Source organism: Trachinotus anak, unplaced genomic scaffold (assembly GCF_046630095.1).
Source record: "Trachinotus anak isolate AG129_WGS33_773 ecotype Australia unplaced genomic scaffold, CSIRO_AGI_Tana_v1 ptg000025l, whole genome shotgun sequence".
NCBI classification, from domain to species: domain Eukaryota; kingdom Metazoa; phylum Chordata; class Actinopteri; order Carangiformes; family Carangidae; genus Trachinotus; species Trachinotus anak.
In genome coordinates, this window is record NW_027273876.1 from 12,058,287 (window position 1) to 12,072,944 (window position 14,658).

The window sequence follows — 14,658 nt, forward strand, 5'->3', positions numbered from 1 at the left end:
CTACATTTTAGGAAATCAAGAAAAAAAACAATAGGAGACCCTTTCATTCATCGGGTTACTTGCTGTTTCCCATCTATGACAGTTTTTTATTTTATTTTTGGTTTTCTCTCTAGTGTCACCATGTCTGATTTAGAAGATCATGGGTGAGTCAGTCCAGTCCTGCCAGTTAACTTGTGACTTCTTATTTATAAATGTTTCTACAATCATAATACATGAGCCTCTGTTCTATTGCACATCTGATGTATCCTTTCAATTCTTTTTCATTTAGAGGGCATCAGGAGGGTAAGGACATTCATTCATTGATTTAATAATGAATCTAGCAGTTTCACCGTTTCCTTCAACTTAGTCGCTCTGCCGCTCTGTCTTTCCCCAGAGGAAGACGAGGAGCAGGGAGAGGGAGGTGAGCCTGTGATGCTGGACTCTGTTGAATGTACTGACCTATCCTTGGAAATAACGCACTCAGATACAAGCTACAATGGCTTTGTTATTTAGAGCGTTCCTGTGGGGGAAAATTCGAAATGTGAATGTTGATTTACATAGTGTCCATTCAGTTTTTACATGTAGCATTTGCTTATGTGTTTGTGGGACCACTATGTCCATCATCAGTTGCATGGTAAAACACAAGAACTTACTGTTTCCCTTCGTAGCAAAGTACAGTATAGTTATTGTTATGAACAGTGTCCAGAACTGTAGGTTTTGTAATGTATTAAAATGGCATTCAAATTAGCTTTGTGCCTCTTTGTCTAGAGTTCATCTTGGATTAACTTTACATGTTGTCCATCTAACTGTGGTTTATAAAACATGAACTGGTTCCCTTTTTCATTGCTGTTCTGGCTCATGTTGAAGAAGAACGCCCCAAATACAAGTAAGAATACATGGAAATACTAAATATCACAAAAATATTGTCAGATTTTACCACAAAATGCACTGCAAAAAACAACCAGATCAGTTAAAAAAACATCAACGTTGATATGCCTTTACGTTATTTTACAGGTCACTGGTCACACAGCTTGCTGCCCCAAAAATCCCAGAGGGTGAGAGGGTCGACTTTGATGTAGGTTCCCTCAAGATTGTTGTTAATGCAACCGTTACACGATGAGAGAACAAAACAGTATTAAATAATATTTATCTGTGTATCCACTGGTTCCTGTTAGGATATCCATAGGAAAAGGATGGAGAAAGATCTTCTGGAGCTACAGACTCTGATTGATGTCCACTTTGAGCAGAGGAAGAAAGAGGAACAGGAGCTGATTGGACTCAAAGAAAGGATTGTAATACATTTTCCCGTTCTGTTTTCCCATCTTTTAGTTCTGAAAGAGGGATTTGTGATTTGGGTGTCTAGCAGACGTGTCTCTTTCCATTGTAGGAGAGCCGGCGGGCAGAAAGAGCTGAACAGCAGCGAGTGAGGGCTGAAAAAGAGCGAGACAGGCAGACACGGATTGCTGTAATTATTGTTTAACATTGTGTGATATTTTGTTGTTTAATCCATGCATGACAATAATCAACTCAGATCACAGTGTTTTGACCCCACACACTATCAAAGAATAGTAAAAAGTAAAAAAAAAACAGCAGTGATGAGCTGAAGATGACTTCCTCAGGAGGAGAGGCAGAGGAAAGAGGATGAAGAGGCGAAAAAGAGGGCAGAGGATGAGGCCAAGAAGAAGAAAGTGCTCTCCAACATGGGCGCTCACTTTGGAGGGTTCCTAGCCAAGGTCAGAATAATATATCTGCGGGCAGGCGTGTCACTGTATGTTGCGAGAACGTGGAGCACATATATTTAACGGTGGCCTCTGAAAGGAGCACTGTACATGACCTGCAGAGTCCATGTGTGTTGCCATCCCGGAAAGTGATGTGTTTGTTTCCTGCAGGCAGAGCAGAGGCGAGGGAAAAGGCAAACTGCGAGGGAAATCAAGAAGAAGACTCTGGCAGAGAGACGCAAACCGCTGGCTATTGAGAACCTGAGAGAGGATGGCCTGAGGTCAGTTGAAGGTTCATTAAAGACTGATGCATTTTGAGGGTTTTTTTTTTTTTTTTTTTTGCCAGTAGATTTGGGTTAATTGTAAATAAATGTTTTTTACATTTTAAACCAGCACCATGTTGTGGGAAGGCCAGCTGGGTAAGCCTGGCACATCTCATTTAGAGCTGCTGCAAAATACAGTAGCTGGTCGCATTTTATTAAGATGTTACAAGGTGTATGTTTCTGCCATCTCAAGTTGTTCGTGCTGTTGTGTTTTAGAGAGAAAGCCAACGAGATGTGGGAATGGATCTACCAGCTGGAGTCAGAGAAATTTGACCTAACTGAGAAGATGAAGAGACAGAAGTATGAGGTGAACCATTTAGCTGAGAATATACAAAAATGAGATTTTTAAAATGGCTATTGTTACATCAGAACCTAGGTATGATTATTATGTTTTTTGTTTTTTCAGATTAATGTTCTCCTGAACAGGATCCAACATGCTCAGAAATTGTGAGTCAATCTGCTCATGTCACACACCCCAAACAACAAAAAGAAAAAGTAGAGCATTGTGGAGAATTATTTTGACTATGTAAATATACCACAGATGGAGGAAAATCACACATGCACAGGAAATACATACACACACTTGCACACACACAAAACTTTTTAACATTGCCACTGTCACTGTCATGCCTGCCTAAATTATTTACATAAGGGGGAAGGGCAGAAAGAGAAGTGGTACTTCTCTTTTTATGCCAAGTCAGTCACACTTGTCATTTCTGTGAACGAATCTTCACAATTTACACTTTTTTTCTTGTTCTTGTCCCAATGCAGCAAAAAGGTCCATGGTAAGGGGAAGGTTGGAGGACGCTGGAAATGAACTCACACAGGAGGCACAAAGAAAAAGACGACAGCTCACTTGTTTCAGGAGGAGACTGCAGCAATTTTGCAGTGTTCAAGAGAGATATGATAGATGTTTGTGTGGCATTTATTGTAATACATCCACTTGCATCTGTAATTATTAAAATGCATGTATAAATTAAATGGACATGTTGCATCGGTGTAATAATATCTGATTATTCTTCTTGAAAATTCAAACGTGGAAAGATTCACAGCTTCTATCACAAATGCATCAGTAGAATAATGAAAAACCAAATAACAATGAATAGCTAGCATTGCGTAGTTGCAACTCATAGCTGGTAAACTTCCTTGTGAAGGACAAATCAATTCCGTCTGCAAAAGAGCTTGTAAATTGTCTGTGCTGTGAAACAATGCCACCTTGACTGTCAATCTGTTGCATCATGTGACCGTAAAGACGCTGACAGTAGCAGCAGAGTAAGCAGCTGTGCTGAAATGAACCACTTTTATTTCTTCTGTGGTATCAAGACAGCATGGACGTCATCACTCTTCCCCTCATGCCACGGTTCAAATCCAGCCTCTAGAGCGATGCTCACCACTTTCTTTGAAAAGCCTGCCTCTTGCTCTTTGTTGAGATCCAAAATGTACCTGGGATACACAGGGGTACACAAATGCAACTTAAACACAAAGATGCCAATCACAGTCATTATTAGCTTTCTAATATAGTCTTTATCATTGAATGTAAATTTGGGATATACACAAGATATCTGATACACAAAAGCAAATTACATAGCAGAGTCACTGCACTCTTGGTGACTGTATTGTCACCATGGTAACAAGCCATGTTACTATAAAAACCCTCACTTCGCCAACTCCATGACAACCACAGCGTCTGGTGCTGCAATCTGTCTCATCATCGGGCCAAACTGGTGCACGCAGCTTTACAGCAAAGACCGAGAGAGAGACAGAAAAACAGAAATGAAACAGGTCAGCAGTCATATCAGTAGTCTGCAGTCGAGGTGACTAAATGATGCAGGGATACTATTTCAGGTTAAGTTACAACATGGATATTTAAGAAAATAAATCTGAAAATAATATTCTATACAAATAAAAGTAAAAGGATATTTGCAGTAATTAGGGAAATAAAATTTCTCACCTGGCAGAGAAGTAAATGGTGTCGAAGAAGTGGGAGTATTTCTGTTTTTCTGGCAGTTTGTAAAGTGAGTCCAGAGGCAGGAAGGTCACAGAGACCCCATTTAGACGCATCAAGTCTGAAGAGGATTTGAGAACATTCAGAACTAAAACCATCAAGTTTCATACACAGTTACTGTTTTCTGTATGCTGAGCATCAAAACAGGTTTCACAAGGACTGGAAGTGATCTGCCATACATTGAAAAGCTTTAAGTTCCAGTTCCCATTGACACTTACACCTAAACACGTACATACCACAAATGACGCAACATAAACCAAATCAGCCTTTTCATCTCAGTTTGAACCTTTTCACTGTGAGTTCAACTACTTTTGTCATTGTGCTAGTTTGATCCTGACCTCCACTATATTGACAATTATCTAGAGCCACAGGCCTGCAGGTTTTCATAGCCATTTACCATTAATGGGGACTGATTTTTGGTCACTCTGTGGTGATGGCTCCTCTCCCTCTGTGTCTGGCTCAGAAGTAGAGGGGCAGCCCCGTCTACTGGACAGGGACTGGAACAATGCCTGCACATTTGCAAACGATATATCCTGGGCTGTCTGTGGATGTCAGGAAAGGGAGGGAGGATGAAAAACAGACATTCATATGAAATAGTCATACAACATATAATCAAACAGTGACGTTACAACTGTGTATTTTACCTTGATGTGTTGCCCATTCTGTTTCTTCAGTAGGCTCTTGTCATCAGTTTCAATGCCAAAGGAGAGGTAAGGACTGGATACTATGTCTCCCCAGTAACCCCTCACAGCCACTTTGTTCCCTCTCTATCAACACACACACAAAGTTACGTGCCTTCATGGTATCATCTTACTGCTGCATTGTGTAGCATCTTGAAGACAGACTAGCCCTCACCTGACTGAACACTCTCAATGAGAGCAAAGTTGGATTGGTTATTTGGTAGACACCTTCCCTCATTTCGAACGCCAAACCCCGTTCTCGCCACTGCACATACTGTTGTTTGTTAATGACGCCACACTGCAGACAGAGAATTAGCACAGAATGACCTACCATCACAGTGCAAAATAATTTCTGTGGCTAAACAAAGGAAAGTATAAAAAGTGTTCAAATACCCCTTTCTCATGCAGTTTCATTGTCAGGTCCCAGTCAAAGCAGCCTTTCTTGGAGTCGTAGCGTGTCCCAAGGTGCTGCCTGACCCGATGATCCCAGGCTTTGGACATGAGAATAGGACCAGAACACTCAGATGAAGATGAAGAAAATTGCGGCCTGATCCACAACTTGAATATTCTGTCCAGCTCATCACGCTCCTTGAACTGTAAAGATGTTCAAAGAGTATGAAATCAGTAGACTTTAACTAAATTTGTGGAGCACCTACAGCAGCACTTTATCCATTATGTACCGCAAGTCTAATTTCACACGGATTTGATTTAGCAGAAAGAGATCAATCATAAGGTCCTGCAGAAACACAGACGATTATTGTACCTTGAGAAGAGTTGTGTTCAGACAGGGATGTGCTGCTCTCTCCATTGTTTCGGTAACACACAGAGAGAGCTGTGATGCTGCACGTCTCAGTATTTCCTCTGTTTGACTGCGGATCTCACTGTTCCCAAACACCTCCAGGTAAACCTCTGTCTTCTCTGTGAATAAAAACCAGCACAAGACAACCTGAGGGTTTAGGACACATCTTGCTTTTAAAGTCAACAACTAAACAATGTCCCACTCACCATTAAGGCCCATGCTTTCCTGAGGCATCAGTGCCAGGTAGAGGAGCAGCAGTTGTCTAGCCATCACTTCCACGCTGTTTTCTATCACCCACACCTGTCGCAGAGAACAGAGGAGAAGTCTGCAGCTCACAGTGGAGAATAACAATATGCAGGATTAACTTGACTTGACAGTTTAAGAGACAGAGGCTCACATGAAGGCTTTCTTCATTCTGCAAACCAGCAATGGTCTTCAAAATATGACGGGGATCTCCACAGCCAACCAGTAAAACATTGACCTCCCCTTCATGTCTCGCAGGGCCTAGACAGAAACAGAGCAAACAGTAGTTCCTATATGCCAAACTACACGCTAAGGTTAGGTGCTGAACCTCAGTACCGCAGAAATTTGTTGGTAGTCTTGTTTACTGTTGTGTTATATTATCATATTATTAGATTTATTTAGGTTTAAGTGGGGAAAAGGTGAAGCTAACTTTAACTCCTTTATATAGCCTACCACTGGGCAGTTTAATCTATAACAATGCATTATATTTTATAAGCAGCTCATATGTTTTTGTATGTAAGACTAAATCTAAAGAGTAATTAATGCTCTCCAATAAAAGTAAAGGCACAATATTTCTCATTCAACTGAAATACTCAAACATACACATAGCAACCTCATGATTAAAGTAAATGAGAAATTATACTTTGTTACTTTCCACCACTGCATAAACCCATGACTGCTCTCAACGCTGGATTATCAACCAAACAATGCGGGCAACTGCACAGGGGCCTCAGAGTCCAAGGCTTCCCAAAAGCCACAGGTTCATCATATATAATTTGGGTCGGCATAACTACAGAAATCTACTTACTCCTTTAGGTTTACATTGATTACTGATTTGTTGTAAAGTTGTGTTTAATCTAACCGTTTCTACGTGTTGTCCATGTCAAGATATTAATGCAAAAGAACCCCAAAACGTCAATGTGTCTGCCAATTATTATTTTCTTATTGACTACTTATCTAGTATGTAAAATGTCTGAAAACAGTGCTTTTTTTTCAGACGACTAATCGATTAATCAATGACTCAGTTGAGCTCCTCTTGCTGTGTATGGGCTCTTACCCGTCCTCAGCAGGTCCAGCGCAGGACTGAAGCCCCACCAGGAGATGCAGCCCGCTCCCTCAGATGCTCGTCCGGCACTCATCCTGGAAAGTGGCCCAAAGAAAGACCAACGAAGCCGCACACCTGGCTGTAAGTGCTTTCTGTCACAGTGTTTATGTTTTGACGCGGTTTCTGTTGATAGCTTAGCTTAGCGCGGATGTTAGCTAACGCTGGACAACGCCACAAAACACGTGAGCTAGCTTATGAATGTAGCTGTTTTCCAAGTGGACAAACCCGTCTCTGACATCGATTTGATGATAAAACAAACAAAAAAAAAAAGCTGTGACCGGATACTATCAACCTTAAAAGGAGGAAAACCCGCCTGAGGTTATATTATGATGATGAATAAAGTTTGGGTGCTGTTGCTAGGCAACGACAGTTTTCAAACAGGGAGACAGACGCCGTCTACTGGTGATAAGGTTGGACTCGATATTAGTATATTTATCTATGTTTCACTGTAAAGACCATTGTAATAATATCCTACACCTCCCTAACAGTCCTCTAGAGTAATTTGTATGGCGCTTACAGCTTTTTTTCATTGCTTCCTGCAGCAAAACAGTGGGGAAGATCAGCCAATTACATAACAACCTTTCACACTGAATTCAATTAAAGGTCAGATAGGAAGAGAGACATTGATGTGAAACTGTCCATTGTGGGTTTATTTGCATTTGCAGAGAGCATTACAACAAGCATTTTTCAGGACTCTGGTGCACCACAGTGCTGCAAAAAAAAAAAAAAAAAAAAAAAAAGTCCAGCATACATAACATGAGACGTAGAAGCTCTGGTATGTCTTCTGAGTCAACAAACTTTTCAGAAGAACACAGAGTTATCTTGAAATCCCTCACCATAAACACCATACACCATAAAATATTTCTAGGCCCATGCATGAGCATACACAAAAGATGCACACTTACATTTTTGTGTTTTCCATGTACACAAGTCATATTGGTTCACAGGTGTAACAGATATATAGGGCGGAGAGGGGTTAATAACAATCAAATGTCAAAAAACATATAAATACATCACACCCACACACATACACACATGTTAACTACCTCAAAAGAAACAAAATGTATGGAAAACTGGACATGCAAATTGAGAAAACTTCAGGGTACTACAAAGAAACATTTCAACAATATGTTCTCTGAACTGAGACAGGCGTGAGTCTAGCGAGGCTTTGCTTTGAGTGCTGCATCCACTTCCTCCTCTGGCAGGAGAGTGTGCCACTGGGCGACTGGACGTCTGGGATTGGCCAGCATGTCTGACCAGTGGCGCAGGCCGACCCCTGTAGCTCCATAACCCATGAAGGTCTTTCCAATGGGGTCATTGCTCCCAAGTTTATCATAGTCAAACACTGTGATGACAACCTGCACTTTCTGAAACAAAAGAAAAAATGTGTTGTCAAATATTATATTTATTCCCCACGTCAACATCACTGTCAGTTACATTTCAAACTGATAATTGATGTGACAACGCAGCCTACCTGTATCTGCTCAAAGGGGACATCGAAGCTAAAACTTTCATTAAAGTAGGGATTGAGTGTGTTTTTCTTGACTGTTGTCTTTTTCTTCTTGATGCGTTTTCCATTCTGCTGTAGAACAATCTTCACATATGGATCTTGTGGAAATGGAAAAGAAGGTGATATGGTTGTGTTTTGTGGGGCAATTTAACTTCCTCGTGTCACTGATCTTTGTTGAAGTAGACCATATTAATGAGACATGAAACAAATATCTGAGATAGATCTGAGATACCTGACAAGCCACCGACATCCATTTTCTTCAGATTCTTTGCCTCCATGATGTTCACTGTCAGTTTCCCAGCAGTGGGTACATATCGTAAAGAAATGCAAATATCACCCAGTTTTTCTTGCTGAAAGGGAATATTATGGATTACTATTATGTCATCATCCATCAAATTAAATTGCAGATATTTTTTTATAAAACTAAATACAATATCTTATTTAGTTCTAATAAATACCTGAAAATAATATATTGTGAATATTGTTTATCAGTTCAAACCTGAATCTTCAATCAGTCTTCCAGATTTATATTGATTGGAACAGGGTGAAATGAAAACACAATATATCATACCTCCTCCTTCTCACCACTCTCCAAGTCTCTCCATTGTTGCATTGGCTGGCCCAAATCAACACTGTTCATGGGAATCTTTATCTCGCCAATCATATCATGCTTGGAGAAACGGTCAAAGTCAAAAACTTGCAGCACCAGAGTCTTTCCGCCCAACTCTGCATACGGGATCTAGAAGGAGACGTTATTACAACATTGGGATGCACAACTGGTGAAGGTAGACAGTAGACAATTTTGTTTACATGTAACCAAACATAGAAATTTGGACAATAACGAAGAACATATAGTGACGGGATACAATTAAAAACATACTGCAGGAGGAGGAGGGATACCTTGACAGACGCCATTCAGGGAATGAAAGACTAAAGACGAGGGGAAGTAGAGACATAGGCCAAACTTCTGCCTCATGAGGGGTAAAAAGTGATATGTCATCAACAACCTGGAACACCAACACAAGCTGTGACAGAGACATAAAGAGAAGAGAAAGAACAAACAAAACATAGACAACATCAAGTCGACGAAGGTACGATGTCAGGCGCGCCGTACCTTGAAGATGAAAGTCTCGTTGAAAACAGGGCATAAATTCTTGCGTTGAACCTTGGTCTCATACTTCTTCTTTTTGTCTGGTAACAAAAAGACTTTGACATAGGGGTCTGAGGTTCCCCCCATGTCCATAGCAGCAAGGTCCTGAGCCTGAAGGATACCCACTATGAGCTTCAGAGGAGAGAAAATCAGTGTCAGAATGACCAGTGTAAGGCAAAGGTTTAAGTGGAATTTATTTCTGATAGTTGCACATAGTCTTCCAATTGTTAATATGAATGATTTTGTTTTCACACAGGACCTACCTGAGAATCTGTGAAGTTGTAGTCCAAGGAGAACTCCAGCTTACCCAACTTTTCCTGCTCTTTCTCCTCTTCCTCCCCTTCCTTCTTCACCTCCCCCTCCTACAAGATAAAAAAAACATCAGATCACTGGATAATCATCATGAAGATCTAGATCGGGTAAGCTTATGGAATAATGGATTATTGGAAATCGCATACCTTCTCTCCAGCCTCTCCTTCACCTTCCTTTGTCTTTCTGCGGCGTCCTGCCTTCCTTTCCCTCACTTTTTTTGGCTTTTTCTTTTTCCCAAAGCATTTTTTGAAAACACAGAAGATAAAGCATGCCACCAAAACCAGGACCACCACAACAATGGCTCCTACTGCCCACATGGGAACTGCAAAATGAAAATAGGTGTATTCACCCACGCAGAAAGGAGTGGATGTCTGATTACCTCATGTCCTTTACATTCATAATAGTGACATTGTGGAAAAATCTCAATACTCAAACAACAACAGCAAAAATCCCAATAAAACAAACAAAAAACATATATTTGAATCTGATCTTTATTTAGACATCTTAAGTTTTAAACACTACCCACTCAATCAAAGGCTTTGTGGAAGCTTGATGATCTTATACATCAGGATTTTCAAGAGGATTTAAATCTTTACATCTTGAGATTACATCATAGAAAAATCCACTGTCAGTTTACCTCTGTAATCTAGATCAGTTCCAGTTTCTTTCAACATAAACAGCTTTTTCAAAAGCTTGGAAGATAAACTAAGGGTAAAATGCATGATCTTGCATCAGTCAAGCATGACACTTCTTCACTTTTTTATCTGAGGACAGTTCGCTGAGCCCGCATGTGTGTTGTCAGCAACACCCTTCTGCACGATCAGATAATAACACACTCCCAGCTGGGAGTGGCCCTGTTCAACCACAGCCACCAGCGCAACTGAAGCAGTTTGTCATTAAGGGCTTTACTTTCAGCAGTAGTTGTTAATCTAAGGGAAAACAATTGTTATTGCAATTTTCTACTTAGATTCAAACCACAAAAACACTATGTCTGTAGCAGAGTGTAGGAATTTTCTCCTCATATCTACAATACCTTAAACCTTAAGAACATTTTAATGTTCACCAGAAAAAGCTTGTCTGAACTCGTCGATACAAATATGAAATAATATTCATATATCATGATGTGGAGTCTGTGCAGGGGTGGATTTCCTCCTCCTAAAAATAACCAAAAATACACACTTTATTTCAACAAGTGAAGTTTTTTTGTCTAGAAGTGGCTTACTTGGCAGATGACTGAGTTCATTCATGAACTTATTCTTCATATGGTTGTAGTCATGGCCAGGGTGATGTTCTGTATGGGAGTGCTCATGGTGTTCTGAATGGGAGTGCTCATGATGAACCGGCTCTGTTGCTTCCTCTGGCTCTGGTTCAGACGGCTCAGCAGCCCGTCGGGCCCGAACCCCAGCGCTGACCAACCTCATGTCAGCTGTCAAAACAGCAGAATCAGAGTGTTGTGTTGGTGTGTTATGCTCTCTGTCAATTTGGCCCCTAGTGTGAGAGATAACACAACCTCATATATATCCTGTGTAATCCTTATGTCCATGCGTTGCAGTACAGTGCAAGAGCAAAGGACATCTCTAAGCCAGATGCTCAGCATGGCTGAAACTAATCCCTCTGTTACTCTCATTCTCTCTGTCATCTCCCCCACCCCATAACCCATGCTTTCACTCCCGGGTTTGTCCCATCCCATTTTCCTCTTGTCACTGTCTATGCATGTAACTGGATTAAACTGTGGCTGCTAGCACTACAATATTAATCCAAAATCCCAGATCCTCAAAGCTTGAATAAATAGGGGTTGGTCCCCTCACCCTCAGCGACTATTTGAGTCCCTCTTAACTACATTGGACAGTTTTCTGGAATGACCACTCTTTATTAAGGCATTTCAAGGGAAGCCCAGTATACTACGGCTAAGACACCACCTCAGAAATAACAGTCTTGTTATTTGTAGTTTCCATGAATATTTATTCCCACATTCTCATTTAAATAATTTTTAGAATATACAGTACATGAAGTAACATGTAAGTAAAATTGGAATCAGAAATAGATTAAAGGCAGTTCTTGTATATGTCTTGATGATAAACAAAATAAATACATTGCTGGCAGCTATTTACATATATAGGTAACTCTTATCAGCTGCTTCTTTGGGGTAATGGTTATGTATAGATTCATAGGACATTAGGAAAAATCATTCACAAAGAAACAAGTAGTTATCATTAAAATAATTTAAATGGTCTCATTGTTCTCAATGTACTGCTCTTGCGCTTGATCAAAACAGAAATGTTTGCAATTTCATGCATATTCATCTTACCTGTTGATATGTCCCTTTAATTTCTTCTATACCAAAAAAAGCTGTTGGAGTAACTTCTAGTTGTAGAACAACAAAAGTGTATTTCTTTTTGCTTCCCTTTTGGCCTGTTGGATCCCTCATGCACCCATCGTCCCCTCAGTATGCTGTTAACTCTGACTGGCTCTCTGCAACCCTTTCCATCAAATCTAAAGCGCTAGCAAATCACTAGAGCAGTGTTGCGATTTAATCCCCCCTACCCCTCCTCCCGATATTAGAACGCCGACCACACATCTGTTGCTTTAGGTCTCTGACTGAAGATGCATGGAGAGCAGTGGTCACCTTTTCTTATATTACTGCTCCTCCGTTATCAAATTTCACACATAGTGAACAATTTAAGGTTTGTCTTTGTTGAGTGGGGGAAATAACTGTTCATTAGACTTATGGAAGTGATGAGGCATGGCAGTGGTGGCTGTGTTGATCCATTAGACTGAAGAGATTGTAGTGCATCCTGCCCTTCACTAATCCCCTCAGCATAGCTGTCCTCGCAGTCGATTTACCAACGACTTCCACTGCAAGTGGATATTCCAGCCTCCCCATCCCTTGGCTTATCATTTTACTGTACAGAACACATACCCGCATTTAGAGCACTGTAAGGAGTAATCCCCAGGCATGCTGCCACGTGTTTGCACTGCTACATCTGGAGGTCTCAGTGGCCCCAATCCAACATACAACAGCCTCATCCAATAGTTACCTTACTAAATTGCAGAGGGAAACAAAATGGAGAAAAAAAACTACTACCACAACTTTATATTATCAGGTTCAAAGTGTGCAAGGCTGTTATACTTGGTTGCATTTATTCCCCCCTGAAGTGTGTAAGAGAGAGTCTTGTCAATACATGGCTTTTGTATACAGCTCGGTCGGCTAATTAACAGGCCCCTTTCTCCCCACAGGGACACTCCAGTAAATTTAAAATACACACAATTATACTACAGACCATTTTAATTATACTCTAATGGTGTTCTGCAAACCTTAATCCATGTTCTCTTTCAGTCATATTTCTTGATCAACAAACTGACTGGATTAAAATACTCAAGTAATGAAGCATTTATCCAGTCATTTTTACCCACAACTGTACAATATTTGGAGGATATATCTAGGGTGTCTTCTAATGCTGTCTCACTAAATTGCAACTGAAACAGTGACTGAGTAAAATCAGAAATACATCTGGCCGTGATGTAGTCTGTTGACACACTTCAACTGAGTCTTATCTTTGCTTAAACATATAATTTACAAAGAAGCAGCATTGGCATTTTTAACCACAAGTTGTCTGGTAGCCTAATGTTAAACATTAAGCTCCCACCCAAAAGTGAGTAAGCAAAGTCCCACTTTTATCAGTGTTCTATAGGCACAGACATGACATTAGGAAAAGCACAGTATGTATGTTTAGACCGCATGACGAATCAGATGACTGTCTGTCTGCACAGCTGGACAACGAGTTTAACTATTAATCTCGCTTAAAAAAAAAAGAATAACATAAACAAAGCGTCAGCATCATCTGACTTTATTCAAAGTTTCCATGATCTTCCAAATGTCCATGTCTCAATATATTGTGAATATTGATTGACTCAAAATAGCTTGGATTTTTACAAAACAGTGAACAGTAGGTTAAAACCTCTGACACAAGGGAATGCATGACACATGATACAACTGAGTTTAAATAAACAAGTGACTCATTTTGACAGCTTAGGAAAATGGTAGTTTTCAGCACCACATTAGTGAGAACATTATTTTTCTACTCTGGTTTTCAGGAAAAACTGAGGTATTTTCTGTTATTTTGCTTTGAACTTCTCTTGCGCCGTATGCACAAGAAAGAAGTTTGGGGTGTAAAAAAAGTGTAAAAATATTGTAAAACTGTCTTAACGGAAACACTACACACTGTGAGGGACTGTTACCCTCTTGGCTCTGTTACTGTACTGCTGTGACCTTTACAGAGTGTGTTTGTCAAAGAGGTATTCTCCCATTGCACCATGCGTCTCAGACGCAGTGACACGGGTCAGACTTCCAACATAATCGCCCAGCTTCTTGATGGTGTCATGGCTGTCGGTGAGGAAGTGCTGCTCGAGGAAGTCACACAGCTACAAAAGAAAAAAAAAAATTAAAATGAAAATAATGTATGAAATAATTCTATGAAAGTTGGTCAAATAGGTAATAAATTAGGACACAACTAATATTCAATAAACCATTAAGCACCACTCAAATCTTTCAGACTGTGATAGTGAATAAAACCCATTGAACTCACGCAATAAGTGCTTTTAATGTGCAGCAGTATAGCTGTGTTTTTTCCTTATTCACTATCTCACAGCTAAACCACAGCCTTAGAGCAAGTGGCAGTTATATCTAACAGTGCCAGACATACGTGAGGGTCGGTGTTGGAGCCAGCTCTGCGGTGCACATCAAGGATACATGTGTTGAGGGACTTCTGGTAGTCGAGGGAAAAGGACATTGCATCCAGACCACCTCTCCAATCCTCTCTACTTGGTTTCTAGA

The 14,658-nt window shown here is 40.4% G+C and overlaps 5 protein-coding genes across 10 annotated transcripts in view; 2 read left to right on the top strand and 3 right to left on the bottom strand.

Annotated features, from left to right (window-relative positions):
- Window positions 1-3,005, top strand: LOC139609262 (troponin T, slow skeletal muscle-like). Of its 3 annotated transcripts, XM_071463592.1 has the most exons (11): window positions 274-282; window positions 374-400; window positions 847-865; window positions 994-1,054; window positions 1,155-1,271; window positions 1,367-1,444; window positions 1,599-1,712; window positions 1,869-1,978; window positions 2,237-2,327; window positions 2,427-2,467; window positions 2,792-3,005. In XM_071463592.1, the coding sequence occupies exons 5-11, from the start codon at window positions 1,173-1,175 to the stop codon at window positions 2,835-2,837; spliced, it is 579 nt and encodes a 192-aa protein (XP_071319693.1). In that variant the 5' UTR covers window positions 274-282; window positions 374-400; window positions 847-865; window positions 994-1,054; window positions 1,155-1,172; the 3' UTR covers window positions 2,838-3,005. The 3 variants fall into 3 exon arrangements, with proteins under 3 accessions (XP_071319694.1, XP_071319695.1, XP_071319693.1); XM_071463593.1 differs by having other exon boundaries at window positions 1-400; window positions 850-865; XM_071463594.1 differs by having other exon boundaries at window positions 1-865; window positions 2,237-2,320.
- Window positions 2,877-6,939, bottom strand: LOC139609258 (dynein axonemal assembly factor 3-like). The gene is made up of 11 exons (XM_071463586.1): window positions 6,805-6,939; window positions 5,902-6,008; window positions 5,711-5,804; window positions 5,469-5,623; window positions 5,099-5,299; window positions 4,881-5,003; window positions 4,670-4,792; window positions 4,423-4,567; window positions 3,972-4,086; window positions 3,680-3,754; window positions 2,877-3,463 (listed from the first exon to the last, which is right to left on the bottom strand). Exons 1-11 carry the CDS (start codon window positions 6,884-6,886, stop codon window positions 3,322-3,324), a joined length of 1,362 nt encoding a protein of 453 aa, XP_071319687.1. The 5' UTR covers window positions 6,887-6,939; the 3' UTR covers window positions 2,877-3,321.
- The window catches only part of LOC139609256 (receptor-type tyrosine-protein phosphatase H-like), a 23,591-nt gene continuing 15,725 nt past the window's right edge, over window positions 6,793-14,658 (top strand). Inside the window, exons 1-3 of one of the 2 annotated variants that reach the window (XM_071463579.1) lie at window positions 6,793-6,933; window positions 9,568-9,681; window positions 9,769-9,931. The gene's annotated coding sequence lies outside the window, so the exon portion shown is untranslated. The remainder of the gene's footprint in view (window positions 6,934-9,567; window positions 9,682-9,768; window positions 9,932-14,658) is intronic. The other variant, XM_071463578.1, reaches the window with a different exon arrangement.
- On the bottom strand, window positions 7,482-12,855 carry syt5b (synaptotagmin Vb). 2 transcript variants are annotated; one of them, XM_071463588.1, is made up of 9 exons: window positions 12,133-12,855; window positions 11,047-11,250; window positions 9,971-10,146; window positions 9,776-9,874; window positions 9,477-9,644; window positions 8,934-9,101; window positions 8,595-8,712; window positions 8,327-8,460; window positions 7,482-8,219 (listed from the first exon to the last, which is right to left on the bottom strand). In XM_071463588.1, exons 2-9 carry the CDS (start codon window positions 11,243-11,245, stop codon window positions 8,010-8,012), a joined length of 1,272 nt encoding a protein of 423 aa, XP_071319689.1. In that variant the 5' UTR covers window positions 11,246-11,250; window positions 12,133-12,855; the 3' UTR covers window positions 7,482-8,009. The 2 variants fall into 2 exon arrangements, with proteins under 2 accessions (XP_071319689.1, XP_071319690.1); XM_071463589.1 differs by lacking the exon at window positions 12,133-12,855 and having other exon boundaries at window positions 11,047-11,272.
- The window catches only part of LOC139609263 (ferritin, lower subunit), a 2,142-nt gene continuing 1,134 nt past the window's right edge, over window positions 13,651-14,658 (bottom strand). For both annotated transcript variants that reach the window (XM_071463595.1, XM_071463596.1), the window contains exons 4-5: window positions 14,528-14,653; window positions 13,651-14,246 (exon numbers count right to left, since the gene is read on the bottom strand). In XM_071463595.1, coding sequence (XP_071319696.1) covers window positions 14,097-14,246; window positions 14,528-14,653 — 276 coding nt within the window. In that variant the 3' untranslated portion in view covers window positions 13,651-14,096. The remainder of the gene's footprint in view (window positions 14,247-14,527; window positions 14,654-14,658) is intronic.

Coding starts and splice junctions, on each gene's coding strand:
- LOC139609262 (XM_071463593.1), top strand. CDS start 1,173: ATGGAGAAAGATCTTCTGGAGCTACAGACTCTGATTGATGTCCACTTT. Junction 1,445..1,598: donor ACAGGCAGACACGGATTGCT/GTAATTATTGTT, acceptor TGACTTCCTCAG/GAGGAGAGGCAGAGGAAAGA. Junction 2,468..2,791: donor ATCCAACATGCTCAGAAATT/GTGAGTCAATCT, acceptor GTCCCAATGCAG/CAAAAAGGTCCATGGTAAGG.
- LOC139609258 (XM_071463586.1), bottom strand. CDS start 6,886: ATGAGTGCCGGACGAGCATCTGAGGGAGCGGGCTGCATCTCCTGGTGG. Junction 4,793..4,880: donor CATTGAGAGTGTTCAGTCAG/GTGAGGGCTAGT, acceptor GTGTGTTGATAG/AGAGGGAACAAAGTGGCTGT. Junction 3,464..3,679: donor GTTGTCATGGAGTTGGCGAA/GTGAGGGTTTTT, acceptor TGTGTATCCCAG/GTACATTTTGGATCTCAACA.
- syt5b (XM_071463588.1), bottom strand. CDS start 11,245: ATGAGGTTGGTCAGCGCTGGGGTTCGGGCCCGACGGGCTGCTGAGCCG. Junction 10,147..11,046: donor TGAACTCAGTCATCTGCCAA/GTAAGCCACTTC, acceptor TTCATTTTGCAG/TTCCCATGTGGGCAGTAGGA. Junction 8,713..8,933: donor AGAGTGGTGAGAAGGAGGAG/GTATGATATATT, acceptor ATTCCCTTTCAG/CAAGAAAAACTGGGTGATAT.